The 17,324-nt window shown below is 35.2% G+C and overlaps 1 protein-coding gene across 1 annotated transcript in view; it reads left to right on the top strand.

Moving 5' to 3' along the window:
• LOC146136990 (uncharacterized) overlaps positions 1-16,979 on the top strand; it is a 39,691-nt gene extending 22,712 nt beyond the window's left edge. Inside the window, exons 25-41 of the mRNA XM_083396308.1 lie at positions 40-169; positions 769-836; positions 2,494-2,663; positions 4,797-4,890; positions 4,962-5,026; positions 5,916-6,050; positions 6,495-6,638; positions 7,700-7,848; positions 9,509-9,644; positions 10,367-10,470; positions 10,953-11,059; positions 12,116-12,156; positions 12,517-12,636; positions 13,189-13,326; positions 13,992-14,122; positions 14,644-14,779; positions 15,996-16,979. Coding sequence (XP_083252434.1) covers positions 40-169; positions 769-836; positions 2,494-2,663; positions 4,797-4,890; positions 4,962-5,026; positions 5,916-6,050; positions 6,495-6,638; positions 7,700-7,848; positions 9,509-9,644; positions 10,367-10,470; positions 10,953-11,059; positions 12,116-12,156; positions 12,517-12,636; positions 13,189-13,326; positions 13,992-14,122; positions 14,644-14,779; positions 15,996-16,073 — 1,946 coding nt within the window. The 3' untranslated portion in view covers positions 16,074-16,979. The remainder of the gene's footprint in view (positions 1-39; positions 170-768; positions 837-2,493; positions 2,664-4,796; positions 4,891-4,961; positions 5,027-5,915; positions 6,051-6,494; positions 6,639-7,699; positions 7,849-9,508; positions 9,645-10,366; positions 10,471-10,952; positions 11,060-12,115; positions 12,157-12,516; positions 12,637-13,188; positions 13,327-13,991; positions 14,123-14,643; positions 14,780-15,995) is intronic.
• Positions 16,980-17,324: the final 345 nt, after the last annotated feature.

Here is a 17,324-nt window from a genome sequence, read left to right as displayed (position 1 = left end):
AAAAAAAAAGGTTTACTGTATTTTTCTTATTATTTTCAGCAATTTCGGTGACGACCACCACTTACCAGACTAATCCACCAAGCAGCTTACCATTAGGCGCCATAGGTGGAGGTGCAGGAGCCTTTGTGTTACTTATCATCGTAGTCGTAGCATTGCTCGTGTTTAACAGGTATGTAGGACTTTTAAATAAACACATCACTAATGGATTTGAAAAAACACAATATATTATAAAAGAAATACATCAGTACCGGTAATGGTTTTGATCAACGCACTATAAGAGACCTAAGCCAAAATTGGCAGCATTCCTTGGTTTAATTTAGTGAGAGAGAAGATGTTGTTGTCAAAAGAGCCACATATGGCTTAAGTTCCCATGTGCGGCTGTGGACCAATACCGCCCAGGGTTTATAAATTCAATTAAACCAAGGAACGTTTTAAAAAGGGACAAACAAAACGTATGCAGCCAGTATATTAGACTAATAAAACATCAAAACTGGTTAAATAAGCATTTCCGCTGCGAGTTTTCACAGATATTTTTCTCTTTGCACACACAAAGGCTTGGTATATTATCATGTTGTTTTGCCTTGTGTTAAATTTAATACCTTGTCACCTGCTTAATGTGTAATGTTTCTATTAATTATGTGAACAAATGCATTGGTTGTTAGCTTATTAAGTTATTGACACTGGTGCTTTGTCTTTGCTTAATGTGGGTAGGCTACATTACAACACACCGAACAATTTAATAAGATGAATATTATGTCATTAAAACAGGTCTACCGTTAGATCGTGGTCAATTCGACGAAGGAAAACTCACGATAATGAAATGCAGCCAATTCAAGGTACTTTATACGCAAATGTATTTTAATTGCTTTAAGTTTTAAGCGGATTCACGGGTAAAATTAATACTATATAAATGCATACATAACCTTGGACGGTTTGATCTGTATCATAATTGAAAACACAGTTGTTCATTGTATGCAGCTGAATTGTGTTCAGTATATTGGAGTGGTATAACATTAGAAGTCAATAACTTGAACTTGCACTTAAGTAACTGTTTTAAAATGACACGACTTGCGTTAAGTAATTTGGGTACTATGACTTACATTGAACTTAAATGTTTTTTACCTGAACTAAAGTCATTTTGTCTTAAATGATTGAAAGGGTTAAGTTACTTCCAAAAAACTTCTTTTCACCTCTACGGTATAGTGGTGTGTTATTATTGGATCATCCCTGCCCAGATTACACTTTATGCGTACACATTACATTGCGCAAACATCCCAAACATAACAAGTGGATGTCGCGACCGGGGTATCTTGTTGTATTAATAACTATTGCGTGTTAACTATGGCGAGGCGTTTCCGCTCTTGTATTGCCGCGTGCACCACCCACAACTCTTCCAGTTAGTTGCTGTGCATAGTACAGACTTGGACAACTAGATAATTCGAGTTTTCTTATTCATTGAATGAGAGCAAAATGCGGCTAATTCTAATTCGAATCTAATTCGGATTTTACCAAAAATGCTACTTTGTCCAACGGCATTTTTAGTCTCTCAGTTCAAACACAGAAATTCAATTACATTTTTTGGTTGGAACGACTTGTATGTAATTTTTACACTCTAAAAAGCATAATAAGACATAAAAATTAGAAACCACAACAATAAATTGCGATTAAAATTTAAATTGGTTGTAAAAAATTATATGTGATTCTTGTTCAAATTCTAGTTAAAATTTGTTTTTTTAGGAATTCGGTAATTCTACTCTAGTTTGAGAAAATTCAAAACGATCTAATTGTAATTCTAATCTAATTTGGAGAAACTAAAATGCTCTAATTTTAATTCTAATCTAGTTTTGAAAAGCTATAATAAATCTAGTTGTCCAAGTCTGACATAGGATTGAACAAGTTGAGTTTTTAACTTTCATCTTCAATATGCTTCATCTGTAAAAACATAATAGTAACAAGTGTGGTAAATAAGTCATTTTTAAATAACCTTAGTCCCAGCTAAGGCATTTGTAAAATAACTTAATTGTTTAAGTCAAGACGTTAATATTCGTTTTCCATAACCGTGAACAGTAATCTAGTTGACCAAAAATCGTTTTGACCAAAAATGTGTTATATTTCAACAGCAAAGATGAATTGCTTAATACAAAATGTTACTTGATAATAAATTGTTAAGCCAAAAAGTTCGAGTAGATCGACATCATCTTGATTAAGACGTTTCGATACGAGCTTGTATCGTCTTCAGTTAATGTCATTAACGAAAAGTTTCAATAATAAATCAAGCCTAAGTCATTTTTTATGATTTTCAGAGTTTTTGCTTAAGTCACTCCTTGTTATAGAAAAAGTGCTTAGGTCACCTTTAGGTCATTTTTTTGGCTTTTATTAATTAATTTATTATTAAGCTACATTACACATCCGTGCACAGTGTACAAAAATTATTCCCTGTATTTCAAAAAGTATTGTATCTCCCAAACAAACTGTTCACGTTTTCCTGTACAGCGAGACGCGAATCCGTCAACAGCTTCAGCGAAGAGGAAAACCCCTACGGTGACGTAGGCGTTGTTAAGGCCCCTGATGACGACACAACCCGCATAGCGGTGACGTCACTGAAGGAAGCGTACCTCGACAGCATCGATTCGAATCACGCGAACCTGAACCAGCAGTTTTCGGTAAGTTTAGGCAGCTCGCCTTTACCTTTAAGTGTAATGCCTTAATCCAGGGATGTTCAACTAAAACACGTCGACGTGTCAGTTTTTATCTTATAACTTCATCCCGTGCCAAAGTTTAGTAACTAATTCTTTCTAATGTTAAAAGCGCTTTTTTACAAAAAATAAAACGGTTTATTTACACAGGAAAATCATTTGTTTATTTAATCAAGCAAACCATTTATGATTGACCAAAACTGCTTCTTTGCAAACGTCTGTTTTCAGCCACACTGTGAAGATTGGCCTTAACTGTGTAGTAGCAATGCGCATTACTTCATCTAAGGTCCGTCGGTGAGCTGAATTTTGCTTCATACCAAGCCACATAAATATGTGAATGTTAGCCTCCACTACAGTATAATGCTTGCGTGCCATTTTTGTTAGGTCGCCTGCCACATTTGGACACCACTGCCCTAATCTAATGGTATTTCAAACGTGATCCCATTGTAAAAGTGTGTTGATCTTGCGACGCACCCAGCGATAGGAATTTTATTATTTTGTGTTATAAACACGCACAAGTACTATAGGTTAAGCAGTGGGGTAACCAGCTGAAAATTGAGGGGGGGGTGGCAAAAAGTTTAAACGTTTTTGTTTAGATTCTGCCATTGTATGAACTGTCGTATCGAACAAAAATAAATATGCTAGCAAACCGTTTCGAACAGCAACTGACTGAGTTTTAACGCAATACAAAAAAAACATTCAAATAGCAAAATCAAAATGACAAAAAGTCGTAAAACTATATCAATAAGTATAGAAAACTTAATAATACCTACATTGTTTGTTACGTAACAGTGCATGACAATTGAAGATGTGACATGGGGTTACGAAACACTGACTTAACGTATCATGTGACGCAACTACAAGCAAAACAGGGTGAACAGATTAAATCAACAGATAACTGTTTATACTACATTGTATTTCATTGAGCCACAGGGTCAAGCAAAATACGTGAATCAGTTACATCAACATTACAGTTGGAATTCAGGATGCTTGTAGGTTAAAAGGCTGTCCAACCATTTACTTACTGCGGGCTAATGCTTTGCTAAAAGCCTACGCGGGCCACAATTTACTTTAAGGCAGTCCACGGCGTTTCAATAGTAATTTCTAGTTATGTTATATTATTTTCAAGTTACCTAGCCAGAATGCTAACGATGCGACCCATAAATGAATTAATCGGCTTTGCTGTTCCGTTAGTTGTTATGTCCCCAATAGGCGAAAATAATTGTTTTAAACCGAAATAATAATTGCCAACCATCTGTTACTTAATTACGCTTAAACAAGCCAAATCATTTTCTCGGAATCTTTCACTTTATTTAACGCTGTACATGACTTTTTGTTAGCGTATCGTAGATTTTTATGTATATTTTTCTCAGTGTCCAATATTGATTGAGTTATTACGTGTTTTTCCTTAAAACCGTTTGTTACTTGTTGTAATTGGTGCCACGACAAATTTGTTTCTTCAGTCGTAAGACTTGTCGTTTAATCATTAAAAAAGCAGAAAAAACAAGCCAAATTCCAGTTTTTAAACTAGTGCTTGTTTGGAACACAATTAGCTCATTTGGTATCGCATCAATTTATCACCTACCGGTATTCTTGCAATCTCTTGCTCAGGGGTGGCCAACCAATCAGATACCAAGAGCCGATTTTTTGTTACTTGGTTAACCGTTAAGAGCCACACCTTACACAAATGGAACGACATGAATGGCCTATCACTCCATTTCTTAATCGCTACACGAAGCGATCGCGCGAAGTGCGAAAAAAGTGCCTCTATTTCGTTAAATAGTCAAAATTCTAATTTTAAAAAAAAGTACACATTTCTCGATATAATGTCGTATACCAATATTATCTGGGCATAATTTTTGGTTTAATCTTGTTTCAAAAGTGTTACTAAAAATACAATAGCCTGAGGCAAACAGTGTGAGTCGAAACCGACAATAATCCATAACTTAACCAAAGGAAATCGAAACCATGATAAGGCAACATGAAGGTAAGAGGCGCATATAACTGGGTGAAGAGCCGCATGCGGTTCGCCAGCCTCGTGTTGGTCATCCCTGCTCTAGCCGACCGAATTTATGATTTGCATTATGCTTCAATGTACAGGTGATCAAAACCTCAACAGTTGATCTCTCTAGCAAATCAGTCGCAAAAAAAGAGGAAAACGCCAAGCGAAATCGGTACAAGAACATCATTCCGTGTATGTAACATATTGCCATTTTTCAATTTGGATTATTTTAGATGTTTTTAAATCTCATATATTTTTCGCAGATGACAACAACTTCGTACACCTGCAAAATACTGACAACTCTTACATAAACGGTTCTTTCATAAAGGTGAGGCATTGTTTATCCATATTTCGGTTGCAATGACAGTCAACACTGATTGTTATTGTGCTTGGAACTCGCCTGGCAAAAGCGTTTCCTAAAACATGTATTTACCCTATATATTTTTAATTAGCACCACGTGATAATGCAGCTTTAAAAGCATGCCGCCACCGCGACACAATTGAAAAACCAATGGAACTTAGAAAAAATGGATATATCAGACGATACGCTTAAATTAGGCAAGAAATGAATTTTACCAGGTGGTCATTTATTGCCAGCAAAGCAAATGTTGCATCGTGATCTAAAAATATGTTTTGTTTTCCAGAAGAATATTCACGCAAATTGACAAAAAAACAGCATGTTTTTCCCTAAAGCAAAAAAGGGTTGGGAAAAAATATATTTTAAACCATACCTCTAGCTTTGTGTAGGGCAATGCGTGTATAGGCAAAATCTTTTGTATAACTACCTTTGTTCCTTACTCTTGTATTCCCCCTTATATAAGTTAGTTTTTCTAAATCTTTTTTCGAATTGTCCCGAATATTAATCATAAATGAATATAATATAAGCGAACAAAACATAAGACAAATAGCATAAATAATTCGAATTTAATTATTATGAGCCATTTCTTCATGTTTCTCCAACAACAGTTCTCTAAAAAGTAAAGAGTTTATTGTATCTCAATAAATCTAACCATATGTGAACTACTGCAATCCAAACAAATTAAATAGCCTCCCAATTTTGGATCACGGCCCATGGGTTAAAAACAGCGATTTAAGCAATACGACGTAACTAGTTTACTTCACCAATATGGCCTGTACCCCGTATAACCAGTTAACCACCTACAATGAATGTCGCATTTTCCAAATAAAAATTTACCATTTTATTCTGCTTGTTTTAGGATTACCAAAAAAGGAATAAATGGATTGCTACCCAAGGCCCGACTCAAAACACAGTGAATGACTTTTGGATGATGATTTGGCAACAAAATACTGGAGTTATTGTCATGTTAGCTAATCTCTTCGAAAAGGGGAAAGTAAGTGTGATACTTAATATTTCAGTTCTGTTTAACCGTGTGAGCTAAATAAACTATTTTAAAACGTCCTTTTTACGAGGTATTCTCAATACTGATCACTCATTATATGAAGCAGCTTCTGTCAGAGTTGTAATATTTGTTTGTGGGAATGGCGCCTATTAGCATGATTTGTTTGCTGTTTAGCTTCAAATCTAAATAATAACCTAAAATAAGACCATATCTTGGTCAACAGCACAAGTTTAATACTTCTTTTTTTCAAGAAAAACAGTTGACCGTTATTTGAAATGTTATATAAATTCATAGATTTTAGTCCCTCCATATTCTTTGTTGAATTCAAGTTTTGTTATGCAGCCAAATGCCACGAATCATATTATACTTTTCTAAAAAATTAAGTTAAAAAAATCATTCTGAGCAATGTTAAAACAGTTTCATCATTCTTTGCAGAGTAAATGTGCTCAATACTGGCCTGATCTCGGCGAATCCAGCGAATTCGGGGAATTCACCGTCAAAACTACTGACGTCATCAACAAGGGCTGTTACGTCATCAGAAGGATAACCCTTGAGCAGTCGGAAAACGCCTATGCAAATGTAAGAAGTTTTAACTGTTCGCTGTTTTGTGATTGTTTGGAACTGATCAACCATAAAAAATTGACAGAGTGTAAATATAAAAATAATTGGACATAAGGATTCGATAATATTGCAGCGAAAACGATATACAATTTTCAGTTGTACTATCAATACTCGTTCGATCCTCGGGCCATCTCACTACCGATCCGAACTGTTTAAATTAAAGCATTTAAACTGTATTATTTGCGATCTATGAGCGTTTGCAATTTTGAAAGGTATTTGGGTACACCATGCACGGATTTGTAATGTATCTTGATGATGAATTGCAGAGCAAGATAGGTCGAGTAGATCGACATCCTCTTGATTAAGACGTTTCGATACGAGCTTGTATCATCTCCAGTTAATGTGACTGAGAAGCAATTCAAACATTACCTATAAAAGGTTCGTTTATAAGTGAAGCTTGAATTACTTTTTAGTCACATTAACTGAAGATTATAAACGGTAATTGTTTTTATGAAATTGCATAAAGTCAAAGTTTTCAAAGCATTTTTTCTTAACAACCCGGAAAATTTCACGTTTACAAATATGATTTAATTAGCGGTATCAAAATACATGAAACGTCCGCATTCAGTCCATAAATTTGTTAGTATTTACAGCCATTTTAAAGCTAATTGAAAAAAAAGTGTCAGTAATGTGCATGCTCCAATAGTAATCTTTGCCTTCCGACAGTTTTAAGCAGTGTTTTAATGACTCGGAGTGTTTTAATGACTTGACTTATGTGCAATTAAGTCACTGTTTTTAAATGACTTGACTTAAGTCTTTCGGGAAAATTACTTGATATGACTGAAGTCTTTTTCGGGGGTTTAAATGAAGGGTTTTCAGTGGGCATTTTTTTACAAAATTTGATTGCTTGTCTAAAAATGTAGGACAGAACAGGAAACAACTTTTTGTTCGGAGATGTCTGATATAGGAATTTGCATAGTGCTCCTAATATTGTTCCCAATTTCGTTCCGCGAAAACAAAGTTTTTTCGATTTCTCATGATATAAACCTGTGGTAAAACCAATTCCTACTTTACTGCAGGAACTTCGCACAATCACCCAGTTCCACTTCACAGCCTGGCCTGACCACGGGGTACCAGCCACGACCAGTGGATTACTGCGTCTTCACCAAGACGTCAATGACCAGTTGAAGGACTTTGAAGAGATTCGGCCGACCGCCGTACATTGCAGGTTAACTGCTGGAGAGCGCGTACAGTCGTATAGTCATAGTAGTCTGCTATTTTTATAAAGGAAACGCCCACGGGACCCATGGTCTGTTTTTAACTGGATATACGAACTACGTTTGTGAATCGTCGGCAGTTGCTGATGGCTGTATTTCCGTACAACCATAAAGCCTACTCTGCGATTAACTTTTTTGCTGCGTTGTAGGTGGGATAGGCAGGACAATAGGACATGTCCACCACCTCTTTATTAATAACGCCTACTACCTTTAATTAAACTTTTTTGTCTTTGGGCGTCAGACAACAATATATTGCAAACCTCTTACTCACAATGTTAGGTGGTTTACTGTAATGTCACAAACAAATAATTGCACACCTAATGTGCACGCTGTTATATATTGTTTGATTTATTGGACTCTTACTTTAGAAATCAAGCTTTGCAATAAGAAGCACTTCTTTCTATTATTGCTTGCGTCTACAAGGACAATAGCGAACGTACAATTTTCGCACGGTACAAATCAAAACAGTAGAGAAATCGGTGCAGGTTTTCTGTAAGGCGAAAGAGGAAATTGTTTAGCGTAAAATACTTCATAGACAAACAAAAAAGGTTACGAAATAAAACATACCAAAGTTTGATGTCTGGCGTGTATAGTGTCTTCAGTAATGATGCTGGTGGTGACTGCACCAAGCACCGCAAAACAAAATTTTTATATATCAACTAAATTGGCCCCAAAGGCTAGAAGCTAGTTGCATTCTTTACGTGAGAGGCGCGCACTACCACGCCTAATTAAGTGAGTGTGCGTATGCGATGCGTCGCGCCATTATGCGCGCGCAAAAACAAGAAATGGAGCAATAGCGAAAGGCAAAAAACTAACACCTACCATACAACAAAACAACAATATATATGAGCTGAACAACTAAATTAGAATCTTGAAGACCAAAAATCATAGTTTGCAATCCTTGTCCGTTAGAAACAGTTGGTAACCATTGCCCTAAGGAAATATATAAATTGCAACTTTAGTTTACCAAGGCGTTAAAATTAATTTTTTTTATAAAACTATTTTTCTCGTGAGTACAAGACTAACAACAACATCCAAGGGAATTTTAATATATCTGCAAGGAAAATTCCGTTTGGCAAAAATAAAACTACTTTATTTAACATTTTATTTTGCAAATGCTTCATAAAGCCGCGGTATCGTTGCTGATGACATGTTTCCCATAAACCTACGCTTTACTGCTGATTAATCGAAATTGGGCTCTGCAGTGCATCTTGTGGTCATTTTAACCAGATTCTGTAGGATAACTTATAACTCGTAAAACAGAAAATGCCTGAAGTGTGGGCTGAAAAGTGTTACGACAGTTGTCAGCAGTGTTCTATTGACTTAATTCAATGACTTGACGTAGGGATCTGGGGCAATATACTAGGTCTAGTATATACATTACACAAGAATGTTATTGACGATATGTTTTTATTTTCTAAATAATGTGTAAATTCGTAATTTGCAGTTATCTAAAAGTATAAAAATTGTGTAGTTTACTCCTGTTCAGATTTTTAATTGCCAAAATATATACTGCGCCACGGAATTCTTGCATGTGCTTTGTGGGTCTTAGAAAACACTGAAGTTTTTTTAAACCATTTTAAAAGTGGATTGTTGCTTATTTTCTTCCAGTGCCGGAGCGGGGAGAACAGGGACCTTCATCGGACTCGATTACTTGCTGGAGGAGATGAAGACCACATCAAGCATCGACGTCTACCAAGCTGTCTTGGAAATGAGAGATCAGAGGATGGAAATGGTTCAGACTGTGGTAAGATATTCACTTGAGCTTGAATACGAAAACATAGTAACCGAAAACTAGTCTAAATCCTACAGTGGGAAGCTGTAGATAGATTGAGTTTCTCGTGCTAAAAATGTCCTATTTTCACTCTAAAAGCAAACAAATCGCAGCAAAAATAGCTTATTCATTAATGTCATATTCATTTTATAAAAGTTAAATAAAACTAGACTAAGATTTGAACTCACGACCTTTGCCAATTTGATACCGTTACGTTATTAAATTTGCATTTCAAGCTAAGTGGTGACGGATAACCAACCTTTGTGTATGTCTTCTCTTTCATGTCAGCAGGGTGAAGATAAAAAATAACTAAGATTTAAACCTACACCAAGCATTTGCTGCAGGTGAATTATTATGCTTTAATTAGCATTGATTAATGAACTTCAAAAACGCAAAAACACAGATATACAGTTACTCGCATTAGTCCACCCACAAATAGCCTAAATATATATTTGTGTTGACCTTAGACTGTAAACAAAAAGCTGCAAAATTATTTGAAGGACGTATGATAGATTTCATTTCAAAAGTATGCTTACAAATGTTATGCTGTTTTTTTCGGCTTGTTGGTTTCAAAATAATACAGCTTTCAACCAAATAAAAGAAATACCTTTTAATTTCAATGAGACTCCAGATCAACACTTGACAGTGCATTTAACTTCAAATTAAATGTTATTACTAGCTTGTTTCTTTTTCAGCTTCAGTACGTCTTTCTGCACAAGCTTCTCTACGAAACCCAAGTGCTGGGAGTTTCCGACAAGGATGTACCTGCCTTTATGGAAGAATACAACGAAGTGGAAGAGTAATTTGTATAGGACATGAAATATAATAATTACTTAAATTTAAATAACATATGAGTGAGGCAACAGCCAAGCCTAGTACACATAGAAGTTTAAATTCGTTTAAATTGGGTGATGCACGATATGAACCTTTGTTTTTTTAGTTTTTTTTTTGTAGATCAAATTATATTTAATTATTTTAATGTTGTTTCCACGTAACGAATTTGGACCATGAGTTCAACATTTTAAAGTAATTTGTGAGCCTGTGTGATACTCCATATTTTTATCATATTTACGAGACACCTAAATCGACGCTTTACATATAGTTCAAATCCTACTTTGGTTCGCTAATGTTGCTTGACATGTTTCATAGTGAACGTTATTTCGTATTTTGCCTACTAAAAATCACCTAAACTGCTTTATTTGGCAGTAAACTGGACACCCATGCCGTTCATTCAATTCGTTTTCCATTTAAAGTTGCAAATGCTTTTTACTTATTACACAGATCGCTGAAAAACAACGCGATCGACAACGAATTTAAGAAGCTTGAATTGGCCAAGAGCGACCGCCCAAACCAGCCACTCTTAGTGAAGAATCAGCGCCTTGCCCGATGTAAGTAAAGGACTTTTACACTACAGCTGCGCTGAGCTAAGCTGGTTGTTAAAATTGCGTTTTTACTATGGCTGCGTTGAGCCTATTGTTTACAATAGTCACATGATTTATCAGCTGTTTATTTTAACTTTTAATTTGATTGTAGCCTGGTACATTAAATATTAAAATAACTGGCATAGGAAATAAACAACCGTCCAAACTCCAAACCAAACCATATCAGTAACGTATTAGCGCCTTTCCTGATGTAAGTAGGACAACGTTTATTAGGGTCGCCTTTATTTCACTAAACATTCTTCGGTTACACTGTTAATGAAAAAGTTCAGTGTTTTTTAAACACAACATGTTACTAGTGTTTAGTGTTTTTTGTTTATATCGTTTGGTTGCCTATAGCATTCTACAGAAGTTTCACCATGAAACATTAGCCGTGAAAAGCACAGCAAACATGTATTTCGGTAGGAGAGTAAGCTGTGTAGATGTGCCCAGAGCATTCCTTAGGTTCCAAAGTAATACATATTATACAGGTTTTGGCCCTAAAGTGTCAATATAGATTGGGCGAAAGCCGACACCCTTCTCCGGGGATTGTGTATTGTTTGGCTTTGCTTTCAGTGAAACTTCATTTGATTGGTTTCAGCCTATTGTAAATCAGGCATATTCTATAGCTAATGGTGATTGAAAGCGAAAATTGGAGTTTTATTCTCAGTTTCTTACTATTCTAAATGTTGTTAATTGAAGGCAACGTTATTCATTAAAGGACTTTTTGTTTCCCAAATTAATATTTTACATTCTACTGCTAAAGGTATTTCAGTAAAACAATATAGGACTTTTACTTTTACTTATGTGCTATTCTTAATGGCTTAGTTAAATCTTAAATGGTTTAGCAAAATAAAAAAGCAACTTCATTCGTAGTAACACTGACACCGTGCGACAAAAGCAGTTCAACAAATTTTCACTTTCGTTTTCGTGTTTTCCGGAAAGATAATTTAATGATATGTTCCTATAATGCTAGTTAACAAACATTTTAAAATCCACCATTAAATATAAACCCTTCTGTCACAGATGCACCGAACGCAGACGTCCTTTCTGCATATGCTGTCGAGGTAAGAATTAAGCGGTTACTCACCTAAATCAATGTTGTATAGTGACTCAAGTGAATGAATTGACTTAGGTGCACTTAAATCAATGTTCGTAAATACTGTGACTTGGTTCAAGTCTTTCCCCAGAATTATGTCACTTCGACTTAAATCATTGTGTCAAACGCCTTGTATGTATATATACTTCAGTGATTTGATTTAATTATGGTTAACTTTTAGGTAGTTATCTCTTAATTCCTGCTTGTAAAACTGAGTTATATTAAAGTTAACTATTATATAATTTGATATGATTTGTTGCAAATAACTTATGACTTGTTTGGAATGCGTGAATTTTGAATCATAAACTTTACCTGTTAACAATTTCAGGCGTACAACAGTGTGGACGAACTCATCGTTTCAACTCAGCCCAACAAGGAAACAGCGGAGGAATTCTGGTCGATGATAGTCGAGAAGAAAATATCGACTATCATTATGTTGAAATCAAAGGTGTATTTTTCACTGAGATGCCCTTTATTTTTTGTGTTTCAATCTTAACAATTGATATTTTTTATTCTTGTGTAATGAAGAGGATATATCATCTCTATGGTAAACATACATAAGCGTTTTTTTTTTCAAAATATTTATTTCGGTTTAATGTTCTGGAAAAGCAGTAAGCCCAATTCACTAATTTAGCATTGTTGGTGGTCTACGTGACACTTGTCCGGTAACTTTAGTAAACGATACATGAAGTAAATGATAAACTACATTATACTAGCTGTTTATTTTTAGGCTCTTTCGGCTTGTGTTAGAGCCATAAGGGGTTGCCAAATAAGGGAAATAATTATTCAAATCACTAAGCTAACAATTTTGAAGGCACCAATGATGCTACGCGAGGCTTAGATGACACATACGCCTCAAAAATTGTTTTTCTCCAGTTTTGATTTTCACGGAAAGGCTTGAATTCAAAGCAAATTTCAATCGTGGGCCAAAAATTAATAGTTTTATGAAAAAGCTTATTTTTTCTGTAAAATAAATCTTTAACCCAGTCGTAATTTGCAGAACGATTACTGCTACTGGCCCACGTCGTTGGACGAGGAAGATTACGGCGACATGGGGGTCGCAAAAACTTCGGAGAACGTCGGACATCCGGTAACACAAAGAAACTTCACCATAGGTTCAAAACGTGGTTCTTTCAAGGTAAAATTATTTACTGAATAAAATTATTCTGAATTCTTTTGCATACTTATGTACATTTTTATGTAGAAAAAGGTCGCGCGAAGGCTTTCTGTTTTTACAGGGTTTGCAACCTACCGCCCACAGAGCGAAAATTCAAACCCAGCGATACCCTCTATTTTAGATCCGTGACTCACAGGGCAGGATAGACAGGGACAGGGCCCTAAGCACTTTTAAGACTTTGGTGCCGCATGTGTGTCAATCAAAATATAAACACAATCACAAAGATATTATCCATCTGAATAAATTAAAACTAACAGTAAGAAATAAAAACCGGGTCTTTTTTAGAGGTTTGAGTGGTCTGATGACCAACTCGAATTATTTCATTGAATCATAATAAAATCACCATTGAAAATTCAAGTGGTGCCCTCTTTCCTTGGTTCCCTAAGCTCATAGTTATCTTGCTTTATGATAAATTCAGACCTGCTGACACGAATATTCTGGCTGGTAGTTTTCAGGCCTATTTTTTTTTAAACGAAGTAAGCGAATTAGTAGGTAAGATTATAATCCAAGATATTTTGCAAATACACCGCGAAGAATGACACTTTACTAATGGTGTTTGATAGGCGGTCGCTCAGTTCAAAACTGCTTAGATATATGGCCCTTGTGACTATTTGTTATTTGTTTAGGTTTTTCAACTGGAATTAAGTGACTGGTCAGAGAATGACGTGCCGAAAGAAGATTTAATCACTGAACTATTATCGGTCATCGACCTACATCTGACCGATAGCACGAACAAGAATATGGTGGTACTAGCCAAGTAAGTATAATAGGTATACTTGTAGACTAAGTAGATACTCTACTTGCATTAAAATAGAAACAGGAATCATTGCAATGCACTGTGTTTCACATCTTAGATGTTCTGTCAGTAGGCCTAATGCAATTTCAAGCAGTTTGGTGCAGTTGTACAAAATTATAGGCTCTTGTAAATAGCGAACTCTAAATAAAATGTTACAGTCGACCTAAAATAAAATTAGGTATTCATACATAAACACATTTAAGTTAATTTTCGGCGCTCTCGCATAAGGGGCGGACCCAGGATTTTTTTGCGGGCCTATTAGTCACAGGGCGCATGAATCCATAGTAAGCACATAACGCCTTTGGGCTAATTGTTTTTTTTAAACGGACAAAAACATTAAAGCACACAATAAGAATCGCGCTTTGACCAGTTGACAAATATAGTCTAGGGCTGCATGGCCCCACGGTACTGTCCGTACTCACCTCTTTCTACCCTTTATTTAAATGGTATTAACGATCTTGTGTTGTATTTTCTGTGCGTAGATCTGATCTCACTCGTCCTGCCATGTTTTGTATCTACTGGAACTTGGTGGCTAGGTACAAAGCTGAGATGATGGTGGACGTTTATCGGGCATTCAAAGACACTAAGGATTGCTTGCCGGGAGTTGATTTTACAAAGGTAAAAAAACTGTAACGTTTTTGACATAGTGCGGGGAAAAATGTAATTTCGATACCTATCCTCTGGACCGGATTATACTTTGTTGAGGGTGCTCTATAATATCATTCCTACAAACACTTAGAGGAGTTTAAAGATGATACTTGACAAAGAAAACCAGACACATTAACCAGATCTTAAAACCAGATCTTAAAAGATATATAATATCTTTTAAGATCTGGTTAATGTGTCTGACCTGAATAGTTAGCTTTGCTAGATTATTTTGCTGTTACTGATCAGAAATTAAGGTCGACATTTATCTTGCAAGGGTCAAGGTGATTTCTATTACTCACATATTTAGTGCAACATTGACATAGAAAATATGCAAAAGTTTATTTCGACTGGCCCGTTATTTAGGTCTGAGTCTGGCCTATAGTTGAAGTATTTCATTAAACACTGCATTTAGAAAAAAAATGCATTAGAAAATTCGGCTATGAAAATTTCTATGTTGCCTCCCTTCGATCGGTGTCCTAAGCACGTGCTTGTTTTACCTAATTGTTAATCCAGCTCTGTCTATACCTTATACTTTGAGTTCAAAATTATAGCTGACATGTTAAATACCGAATGGCGTCAATACTGTGGTCATATACGAGTATCTGTTTTAAAACCAAACGTTTCAAGGTCACACCTCACCGCGTATAATGCCAAATTTTGCTCACTACGTTCTATCGTTCCTATAGCTGCCTTAAATCGTTATATGCCATTTTTCAAAATTTGAAGTTTAAGGCAGAAACGCACCTTAAAATCACAAGGTTTTACTGAAATGCCTAATTTTGTCAGTTCAGTTTCGCATAGACATAGCACCGGCAGCATTGTAGTATTAGACGAATATACCGATACTCTCACCCACGATTTACATTTAATAATATCGAACATATACCGTAATTGCGAGTAGCAGATTTCATGGTTCCAACAAACAAACGTTGTTTTTCTCCAAAATCAATTATAAATAATACGGTATTAAAATTCAAAATTACTTTTCTAGTCTTAAAACGACCTTCACCATTAAACCTTTTTTCAATCAAAAGGAAAGGCGTAAGTACGATATGTGTTCCATTTTCCTTGTGTTAAACATGAGGAAATAACAAACAGCTTTACGTAGAAGCATAAACGCAGTGATTTAATAAATTTTAATGCTACTTATTGTGGGTCATTTTAATGACATTGTTTTGTTGTTCAGGCTCTTTACAAATCCAGCTACGATTTGATGAAGCATTACATCGGCTTATTTTCCAACTACGCCAATGTTACCAATTAAAACTGGGGTTTGGTAACGGTTAATAAATGTCCATTTTGCGTGGTTAATTCTAAAGAAAACAATTATTCTTTTTATATTGTCAATTTTTTGCTGAGATGTTTGTATCACATGTATGTGTGGATTAAAGTATTTTGCTTTTTATTTTATTATTTTTACGTAAGATATTACTTGTGTTGTTTCATTTGTGTTTTTAAAATTAGTAGTTTGAAGTTGATTTTTTTAAAGACTAGGGCTTTATAACTTGGTGTTCATGGACCCCTAACTGTCCATATAAAAGGTTCATACGATTTTCGTATAAAATATTGCTTGTTATTCTGAGCCGTGATAAAAGTCATGCTGTTTATAAAACAGCTAATGTTTATTACCTTGCTTGTCTATAAATCAATATGCAGTTTTGGTATTCGCATAAGCCTACATATGTTGCTCTGGGTATATTGGTTCTATTTCGATATGTTGTGATTTAAGTAGGCCGACAGGGTTATATCTGACCCAACTTGGCGACCCACGAATGATAATTTTAGTTGATATATCCCTGCACTATATATCAATAATAGTTTTTTTTGTCGTATTTAATGAAATTTGCTTTAGGCTATGTGCTGCTTTATTACTCTTGAATTCTTTAAACATTGTTTTAAAACGTAGCTTGTTGAATCTCAGGTTCCGAAGTTATAATTCCATTACTTGCACTTAGCTTAATTGCCAGCTGTCATTTATTCCCCAAAATTACCTTTATATTCGCTACTTTAGATTGTAAAGGTCTATGCACTTGTTTTTTTAGAAATTTGTTTGATTTTTAGCACACATCCTATACAAGTTTTGGCGAATATGTTCGCTTTGAAAACCACTGTTATTTTGCTACTTTATAAATGCTCTTCTTAAATTTGTGTTATTTAGCGCCTTTTGTGAGTTATATACACAAAATGCAATCAAAATTATATTAAAAAAAATGTTTTGCTAAAAACACGCATCCACTTAAGTACTTAATACTAAAATATCAAACTATGAACTTTACACGATTAAAAAAATATTCCACGGTCCATTGAACAGTTGCTACGTTCCAGTTTAAGGGAAGCCACTTGATAAAATTAACTTTAAAGTATTTTGTTTGTTGATGCTAATTGCGTTCTTTACCAATTATAGTCTTGGCTTACACGCTACGAAGCTCTTAATTATGGTTTTGCAGAAATAAACCTTTGTGTGTCAGTGCTAGCAGATGTGTGTACTAAATATTGTTATCCAAAAACAAAAATA

The sequence above is a fragment of the Ascidiella aspersa genome, chromosome 8 (genome assembly GCF_963924565.1).
Source record: "Ascidiella aspersa chromosome 8, kaAscAspe10.2, whole genome shotgun sequence".
NCBI lineage: Eukaryota > Metazoa > Chordata > Ascidiacea > Phlebobranchia > Ascidiidae > Ascidiella > Ascidiella aspersa.
This window is presented reverse-complemented; position numbering and strand designations above follow the sequence as displayed.